A 10143-nucleotide genomic window follows, 5' to 3' on the forward strand; every position below is an offset into this window, starting at 1 on the left:
GGGCTGAAGCCGAAGCTTATTCTGACCTGAGATCAGATTCATACGAGGTTTCCACTGGACACACACACACACACACTGGTCTGATTAACCCATTCTGACCTGAGATCAGATTCTAAAAATGTCAGTCGTTCTCTGATTTTTCAAAAAATAGCAGAACTACAAGCTCGCAGCGCGCCACTCGGTGGCGCGCTATGAGCTTGTAGATCTGCTATTTTTTCAATAGCTAAAGCATAACATGATGCTGACACCAAAATGGGGTTCTCGTTCAGAATGGGTTAATGATTCAAATAATAAAAAGGGAAAAAAAAGGAACAGGAAAAAAAAAACTAAAACAGGAACAATAGCAAATGAGAAAAGTGATTCTCTGTAGCGTTGTGCTTCTTAAATACCAATGATGAACAGAAAATACATATTTAGCTTATATGCCTTATACTAGTTACGTTACGCCCACATTAGATTTAGCTTTTTTTAAAGCGTGCTTTTATATTTGAAGTGGTTGCTTCAAATATAGTGTATATTTTTATATTCTTGTTTACTTTTACTGCATTATGTGTTTGTATATTTATGTTTGAAGTGGTTACTTTAAAATAATTTATTTTATATATTACTTTTATTTATATAATTTAGTAATATCTACTGCCTATGCATACTGTATATATTAAAGTGATTTTATATATTTGTCCAGGTGACCGCCATGATCGGACACACCAACGTGGTGGTGCCGCGGCCCAAGTCCAACCTCATCCTGCTGCCGCCCAAGACCGTCGGGGACAAGACCATCATCGGGATGGGCCCCAAGGGCGCCGTGATGGCGTCCACGCGCCCGCTCAGCACGTCGCACGGCATGAGCCGGCTGGTGATCCCCAACAAGACGGGTCTCCTGTCGGGCCTCGGGAAGCAGAACCCTCTGGGCCTGAAGCCCGGGTCCACCCAGTCCTTCTCCATCGGCGGGCAGCAGGTGAGGATCACGCTGCCGGGCAACGCCCACGTCTCCGTGCCCCAGCAGTCTCAGGCCGCCAAGCAGCTCCTGGGGGGCGTGGGCGGCGGCGGGCTGCGCGGCTCCATCGTGGTCAACGCCTCCTCGTCGTCGCTCAAGTCCAACCCGCTGGGCTCCAGGGTCCAGGCGGCCGCCACCACCGTGGCCTCCATCCCCGGCAAGAAGAACTCCATGCTGGGCACGTCCTACACGCAGAAGTGGAAGATCTGCACCATCTGCAACGAGCTGTTCCCCGAGAACGTGTACAGCTCCCACTTCGAGAAGGAGCACAAGGCGGAGAAGGTCCCCGCCGTGGCCAACTACATCATGAAGATCCACAACTTCACCTCCAAGTGTCTGTACTGCAACCGCTACCTGCCCTCCGACACGCTGCTCAACCACATGCTCATCCACGGCCTGTCCTGCCCGCACTGCCGCGCCACCTTCAACGACGTGGAGAAGATGGTGGCGCACATGCGCCTCTCGCACCCCGACGAGGTGGTGGGCCCGCGCACGGACTCCCCTCTGACCTTCGACCTCACGCTGCAGCAGGGCAACCCCAAGAACGTGCAGCTCATCGTGACCACGTACAACATGCGGGACGCGCCCGAGGAGTCGGTGGCGTTCCACGCCCAGAACAACACGGCGTCCACCGTGCTCACGTCCTCGGCCGGCGCCGTCGCGCCGTCGGGGGGCGCCAAGCGGGCCGACGGGTCCACGCCACCAAAGAGCGGCGGTCCGCAGACGGCCGTGCCCTACAAGAAGGATGTGGGCAAGACGCTGTGCCCGCTCTGCTTCTCCATCCTCAAGGGGCCCATCTCGGACGCGCTGGCGCACCACCTCCGGGAGCGGCACCAGGTGATCCAGACGGTCCACCCCGTGGAGAAGAAGCTCACCTACAAGTGCATCCACTGCCTGGGCGTGTACACCTCCAACATGACCGCCTCCACCATCACGCTGCACCTGGTGCACTGCCGCGGCGTGGGCAAGACCCAGAACGGGGCCCAGGAGGCCCGGGCCTTCCCCTCGGCCCGGGTCAACCAGGCCATGAGCTCCGCCCTGAAGCGGGCCGGCTTCGAGGGCAGCGCGGGCGCCGCCGTGGGCGCCACCACCGACCCGCCGCCGCCGAAGCGGAGGAGAGGACCGCCGGGCGAGAGGGCCCACCCGCTGGGCTCCAGCGGCCCCTACACGTTCATTGAGAACCCGGACGAGCCCGTGGTGCTGGCGCTCGACCCCAAGGGCCACGAGGACGAGTCGTACGAGTCGCGGAAGTCGTTCCTGACGCAGTACTTCAACACGGAGCCGTACCCCACGCGGCGGGAGGTGGAGAAGCTGGCGGCCAGCCTGTGGCTCTGGAAGTCGGACATCTCCTCCCACTTCGTCAACCGGAGGAGGAAGTGCGTCCAGGACTGCGAGACGACGGAGGCCGAGGTGCTGCTGGGCTTCAACATGCACGCCGTGGGCCAGCTCACCCACCCGCTGGCGTTCGGCCAGGAGGACTGCCCCGTGCTGGGGGGGGGGCACGCCGACGCCCAGAGGAGGACGTCCAGCGCCTGCCGGGGCGTGTCGGAACAGGCCCGGCTCCGACGCAGGGAACTGATCGCTGCTAACGGCGGCGTGGAACCGCCACCGCCAAAGGGAAAGCCGGCGGTCGCAGCCCAACGGCCCAACGGCACCAACAGAGACAAAGCCAAGACAATCAACAGCACCTTAATAGAACAGAAGAGGCCTCTGGACCTCTCCGAGCCCATCGCCATAGACTCCGACAGTGACGAAGATGAGGAGGAGGAGGAGGAGGAGGAGGAGGAGGAGGAGGAGGAGGGGGAGGAGGGGGAGGAGGAGGAGGAGGAGGAACAGCAGGAGGACCAGATGGAGGGAGAGGCACCGCTCCCTCTGCGTGGGAACGACAGGCTCACGGGAGTGGAGGAGGAGGGAGTGAAGGCTGTCGCGGAGGCTCCGCTGGTTTCAGAACTAGAGGATGTATCTGATGACGACGAGGACGACGAGGACGACGACGATGATGATGATGATGACGACGACGATGATGACGAGGAGGACGAGGACGAAGAGGAGGGGGGGGCACACGTAGAGAACGGCTTTGGGCCCACCGCCGCGGCCCCTGAGCGGCCGGCGACGGCGGCGGCTAAAGGCAGAGACAGTCTACCCATCATTATTCCCAAATTCGTGCCGTCCTCGGCGCGGAGCGGGAAAACCAGGGCCCAGCTCGGCAAGCAGCAGGTCTGACGGACGGACGGACGTCACTAAGGGCACACACACACACACAGACATGGATAGAATGACTCTCACACACACAGTGACTTTAGGATCAGGTTCATTCATGCCAACAACTCTGCCTCACTTTAAACAGAAGGAGCTCGGCTGGCCAGGCGCCCCCCCCCCCCCCCCCGGTCCCCCCGCTCGGTCGCATGGAGATGGGGATCTGGAAGGAAGGGGCGAGAGTGATAAAGAGAGAGGGCTCGTCCCTTTCTGCTCAAACCAGTTTAAAGGCTAATCTAAAGCTACTTGGCAGTAACACAGCAAGCAGCTATGAATTATGTAAAGGTTTCTGAGCAACAGTTTTTCATACCCGACGGAGGAGGGAAGGTACAAAGATAACACTGAAGTTACACCAAACGATAGGGGGGTAAAAAAAACTAAAATACTTTACTACAACGAGATAAGTACTTAATGTGTGTTTTAGCTGGCGAGCTCATACTCGTGGCTTAAAACATGGAATTGTTGTAAATTACTAGCTTTTAAGCTGACAAGATAATCTTAAGAATCTTTGGGTTTTTTTCATGTAGTTATCCTGGGATAGGTAGTGTATATTTGTACAGTCTTTTAGACATGTTTGGAGAGAAGTTGCTGTACATGTACTCTTAAAATATTTGCTAAGTGTGTACAAGCTAGCCTCATAATATGTTCCATATTGTTTCGCTAGACAATAGGTGTCGCTTTTGGTGGCTGGTATTTTTTCCTGTATCTCCAAGTTTATTTTTTAACAAAACAAAAAAAAAGTTTTTTTTTTTTTTTTTAATTTCATTCTTTTTTTTTGTTTGTTGCTAAATAATATATCTATATATAAATGCAGATTAAATAACAAAAAAAATATTTTGCTTTTTTTTTTTTTTTGCTGTTGACCGATCATGTCTTTATTTTGCAGTTTTTAAGTATTTTTTTATTTTATTGTTTTGAATATTCTTCTAAAAGGGGCATTCTGGGCTTCCTATCCTTTATCTTGTGCGGTCCTGGGGGGCCCCTCATGGGGGGCCCCTCAGCGGTCAGCCGTGGCCTGGACTGTAGTTGCTTTGTATCATTTTCATCTTGAATTGATTTGAATTTATTGCCCCACAATTTATGGACAGGAGGATACACCCCCCCCCCCTAATGAAACTGAAACTGTTCAGTGTGTGTTTCAATTTGTGTGTATTTGTTTAGTTCATAATTATGTTTCATTTTTCACTTAAAGCATTTATGAACAATAAAGTGCTGTATTGTGCTTCTCACAATACCAATGGTCATGTTTTTTTATTTTTCTGTCCACTAATCCAGTGGTTCCCAGACTTTTTCATGTCCAGGACCCCCAAATTGACACTAATTAGCCCCGCGGACCCCCATTTGAAAACATATACCAGGGACCCCCATGAGAGGAGATCTTTACGGCTCTAGCAGTGATTCTCAACCCGTCTAATTTCAAGGACCCCTAGTTTGACATGCATTAAAGTCTACAGACCCCCATTTAATGGTATTTCTATCTCTGGGACCCCCAATTTATATTGTAAAATCAATGTTATTTTAACCCAATTATAATTCCCCAACTACATTTCCAAGCTGCATCATACGTAGTTGGAAATTAATCAATTTCAAGTGCTTGGGCGTTGGCCAGCGTTTTGACTGAGTGAATGTGTTACTTTGTTTTGCTCCTAATGTCCCCACAACAAGTCACGGCCTCTCTTACACAAGTTGTGTATAAATTATGCCTGTACAGCACCGTACTTTATAAAACAAATTCTACTTGCGTTCTTCACATAGGAGACCGTTGGTCAGCCACCAAGAATCATAGTCTTAACCCATTTTGTGCGGGAACCCCGCATTACGTTATGGTAAATGGTGCATTTATATAGAGCACCGAAGTCCTGACATAACTCGCTCATCCCTTCGGTTCCCCTGGTTTGCGGAAGTAATTTCTCTATGGAGAATAACATGGGGTGATCTTAATATCGTCTACTATAAGCGTTGTGGTCCAAAAATAAACAAGCTGTCTCTGTGTTATTGTCAGGGAGGTGTCTCTGTATCGTTTGCAACAGTCAGTCACTCATATATGATACAGTCTGTTTCTAGCGAAAATCTAACTAATTCAGCAGCAGTAACATTAGCGTTATCTCTCAGTCAGTTGATTCTTCATATCCATATGAGTGAAGCGGCCGGGATGACATGTTTACTTTTCAAACACAGTTGTTATATGAGGCGACCTAAAATCGCCTCAATGGGGATTTCAATGCAACTAAACAAATACATGAACCTGGGGACTGACGCCCTCTACTGAAAGTGACGTCAGACTTCGGTGCTCTATAGCGCCTTTATCCAAGGCGCTTTACATAGATTGTGCATTACATTCACCCATTCATACACCGATTGCAGCAGAAGCCATGCAAGGCACCAACCTGCACATCGGGAGCTATTTGGGGTTCAGTGTCTTGCCCAAGGACACTTCCACATGTAGACAGGAGGAGGAGGAGCCGGGATTCGAACCGCCGACCCATGGATCATTGGACGACCTGCTCTACCTCCTGAGCCACAGACGACCTGCTCTACCTCCTGAGCCACAGTGCTTTAGCTATTGAAAAATAGCAGATATACGAGCTTGTATAGGTCTGCTATTTTTGAAAAATCGAAGAACGACTGACATAGAAACATAGGCTTTTTCAGAAAACTGTCAGGATGTAGAAGACATTTATAGAATCTGATCTCAGGTCAAAAATGGACTAAACATCATTCAAATAAGCTCTGGTTGCCTGATGCATCTTACAGTGCGTTTTAACGTCTGGCTGTCTGTCGACAGACAGACAGACGAATCGTCCAGAAGTGCTTTATGTGTCTATGAGACCCGGCAGCTACTGGCGATAGCAGGCGAATAAGGCGATGATCGTAAAGTGGACGGAGGAACATCACCCGAAAAGATACAAATAATTCATGTTTTCGGCCGACTCCGGGCGATTAGGCGATGTGTCGGCCGATACTCGCCCTCTGTTAAAACGCACTGTAATGTATATATTGGGCGATTATAGTCTGGCGATAGCGTGCGATCAGGCGATAGCCAATGAAATGCATGTGTTGCTCGCCATGTATTAAAACATACTGTCACCTCATACGATGGTGTTTCTGTGCTGAAAAGAATGTCTCAACTTGTAGATCGGATATTTTCGTCACGGGACGCCACACCGTCACCCAATCAATCGAGCATGAATCAGGCTTTTAATGACAGAGAGAAATTATACGTTATTTCATTAAATATCCAATATTTCTAAGGCCAAGTCAGCCAACTGGCAGTGTGGATGGTGAATTAGTATCAATGTGGGTTGTATTATGATGTTATTGTTTCATAATTCATTGTCTTGGAAATCACATGATAGTTCCAGAAAGGGCCAAATGTTGGCCAATGTTTCACTCATGCTCTGTTTCTGTGGGAGTTTCTGCTTATTATTATTATGTATCAGGAATGTTAAAATCATAACGAGTTGAGAGGCTGCTAATAATAATAATACATTTTATAAGGCGCCTTTCAGGGCACTCAAGGTCGCTGTACAGGTTAAAAACAGTACAAGAACACAGTTAAAAGCAGAACAGAACTAGGGCACAGCTTGCAGCAGAAGCAGACACAGGTCACACAGAGTCATAGGCCTGCCTAAACAGGTGGGTTTTGAGGTGAAGACACAGAGGTCACACAGAGTCATAGGCCTGCCTAAACAGGTGGGTTTGAAATATGGTGATAGAGTCCATGTTTCTGATGTCGGGGGGAGGGAGTTCCAGAGGTGAGGGGCAGAGCGGCTCCATGGTGGAGAGACGGGCTGGGAGGACTTTCAGGGTGAGGGAGGAGGCAGACCTGAGATGTATCAGGAACGTTAAAATCATAACAAGTTGAGAGGATGCTTACTGTATTATATCTCAGGAACGTTAAAATCATAACAAGTTGAGAGGATGCTTACTGTATAATATATCAGGAACGTTAAAATCATAACTAGTTGAGAGGATGCTTACTGTATATATCAGGAACGTTAAAATCATAACAAGTTGAGAGGATGCTTATATATCAGGAAGTATAATAAAAAAAATGTATGAAATTGTTAGGAAACATATTTTAAGTTGTTTGTTTTTTTGGGGGTTTTTTAATCCTGCATTTCTTTTAAAGAAACGTAAAGGATAAGGTGACCCATACATACAAATGGTTAGGTGTCCCAACAACCCGTTGTTTGGTTACCTTACTGGTAATTATTATTCAGTATAAAAAAAAAATAATAATTTCCAATGCATTTAGTAATATAAATTAACTCCACAAAAAATATTTTTTAATGCAATGGACTGTAATTAAAATGTGTCATGATGTAAACTTGCATGTTTTGGAATTGGAACAGCTGAAATCAATGACTATATATCAGTGTTCTCTTGTGAAGGTGGGGGCCGCATCTGCAGGCCCCTAGCCTAGGGGGGCCCCTAGTCTAGGCCACCAGTTAAGGTGGGGGCCCTATCTGCAGGCCCCTAGTCTAGGGGGGCCCCTAGTCTAGGCCACCAGTTAAGGTGGGGGCCCTATCTGCAGGCCCCTAGTCTAGGGGGGCCCCTAGTCTAGGCCACCAGTTAAGGTGGGGGCCCTATCTGCAGGCCCCTAGTCTAGGGGGGCCCCTAGTCTAGGCCACCAGTTAAGGTGGGGGCCCTATCTGCAGGCCCCTAGCCTAGGGGGGCCCCTAGTCTAGGCCACCAGTTAAGGTGGGGGCTGCATCTGCAGGCCCCTAGCCTAGGGGGGCCCCTAGTCTAGGACACCAGTTAAGGTGGGGGCCCCATCTGCAGGCCCCTAGCCTAGGGGGGCCCCTAGTCTAGGCCACCAGTTAAGGTGGGGGCCGCATCTGCAGGCCCCTAGCCTAGGGGGGCCCCTAGTCTAGGACACCAGTTAAGGTGGGGGCCCCATCTGCAGGCCCCTAGCCTAGGGGGGCCCCTAGTCTAGGACACCAGTTAAGGTGGGGGCCCCATCTGCAGGCCCCTAGCCTAGGGGGGCCCCTAGTCTAGGGCACCAGTTAAGGTGGGGGCTGCATCTGCAGGCCCCTAGCCTAGGGGGGCCCCTAGTCTAGGACACCAGTTAAGGTGGGGGCCACATCTGCAGGCCCCTAGCCTAGGGGGGCCCCTAGTCTAGGCCACCAGTTAAGGTGTGGCCCCTATAGCCTAGGTCCTAGGCTAGGGGTCGCGTGTGGCCCCTATAGCCTAGGTCCTAGGCTAGGGGTCGCGTGTGGCCCCTATAGCCTAGGTCCTAGGCTAGGGGTCGCGTGTGGCCCCTATAGCCTAGGTCCGAGGCTAGGGGTCGCGTGTGGCCCCTATAGCCTAGGTCCGAGGCTAGGGGTCGCGTGTGGCCCCTATAGCCTAGGTCCTAGGCTAGGGGTCGCGTGTGGCCCTAGCTCTACAGTGTGCTACCAGTACCATGTACTGTACATGTTATGGACCTACACAGCTCTACAGTGTGCTACCAGTACCATGTACTGTACATGTTATGGACCTACACAGCTCTACAGTGTGCTACCAGTACCATGTACTGTACATGTTATGGACCTACACAGCTCTACAGTGTGCTACCAGTACCATGTACTGTACATGTCATGGACCTACACAGCTCTACAGTGTGCTACCAGTACCATGTACTGTACATGTTATGGACCTACACAGCTCTACAGTGTGCTACCAGTACCATGTACTGTACATGTTATGGACCTATACAGCTCTACAGTGTGCTACCAGTACCATGTACTGTACATGTTATGGACCTATACAGCTCTACAGTGTGCTACCAGTACCATGTACTGTACATGTTATGGACCTACACAGCTCTACAGTGTGCTACCAGTACCATGTACTGTACATGTTATGGACCTATACAGCTCTACAGTGTGCTACCAGTACCATGTACTGTACATGTTATGGACCTACACAGCTCTACAGTGTGCTACCAGTACCATGTACTGTACATGTTATGGACCTATACAGCTCTGCTCAGTGTGCTACCAGTACCATGTACTGTACATGTTATGGACCTATACAGCTCTGCAGTGTGCTACCAGTACCATGTACTGTACATGTTATGGACCTACACAGCTCTACAGTGTGCTACCAGTACCATGTACTGTACATGTTATGGACCTACACTGCTCTGCAGTGTGCAAGAGGATAGAATTAACCCATTTTGGTGTCAGCATCATGTTATGCTTTAGCTATTGAAAAACAGCAGATCTACAAGCTTGTAGGTCTGCTATTTTTGAAAAAAATTGAAGAACGACTGACATTTTTAGAATCTGATCTCAGGTCAGAATGGGTTCGTCAGACCGGCGTGTGTCCAGTGGAAACCTCGTATGAATCTGATCTCAGGTCAGAATGGGTTAAGAGCCTAATGTTTTCTTTAACCTCGATAACCTGTGACAATCTGTCAGGAGGAAACAGAGAAGCATTTCAGGTACAAATCTTTAAGTGTAGTACGTGAAAAGGAAGATGGTCTTATGTATGTCTGTGAAAGTCCTACTTCTGGCCTGGTTATTTGATCGAGTCTTGTTGTAATAGTCAGCCTGCAGGTACATTCAAATTGGCATGTCTTTGTTGTTGCTGTTGATTAGACGGTGTTAGTGTGAAGGAACAGCTTTGGTCAGAAATAGAACCCTGGGGGTCTGTCAGATAAGTGATAAGTTGTACTGCCCGGCCAGAGCCCAGTAGTACCGGTACCGGCCCAGGTGAACCCCACAGGGTTCGGATCGGTACATTGGTTCCATTTACGTCCCTCCCCTCCTTTAGCCTCCCTTATGGAAGGGAGAGAAATCTAAAATGGAGGGAAACTGCCCCTGTGTGAGAGTATGAGGGGGAGAGAGAAAACACCCCCCCCCCCCCCACACACACACACACACACACACACACACACACAC

General features: G+C 49.9%; 1 protein-coding gene across 1 annotated transcript in view; it reads left to right on the forward strand.

Moving 5' to 3' along the window:
* The window catches only part of adnpb (activity-dependent neuroprotector homeobox b), a 30492-nt gene extending 26141 nt beyond the window's left edge, over nt 1-4351 (forward strand). Inside the window, exon 5 of the mRNA XM_083769895.1 lies at nt 686-4351. Within this exon, the coding sequence (XP_083626021.1) occupies nt 686-3220 (2535 nt within the window). The 3' untranslated portion in view covers nt 3221-4351. The remainder of the gene's footprint in view (nt 1-685) is intronic.
* Nucleotides 4352-10143: the final 5792 nt, after the last annotated feature.

The sequence above is a fragment of the Protomyctophum parallelum genome (genome assembly GCF_964188405.1).
Source record: "Protomyctophum parallelum genome assembly, chromosome: 7".
NCBI lineage: Eukaryota > Metazoa > Chordata > Actinopteri > Myctophiformes > Myctophidae > Protomyctophum > Protomyctophum parallelum.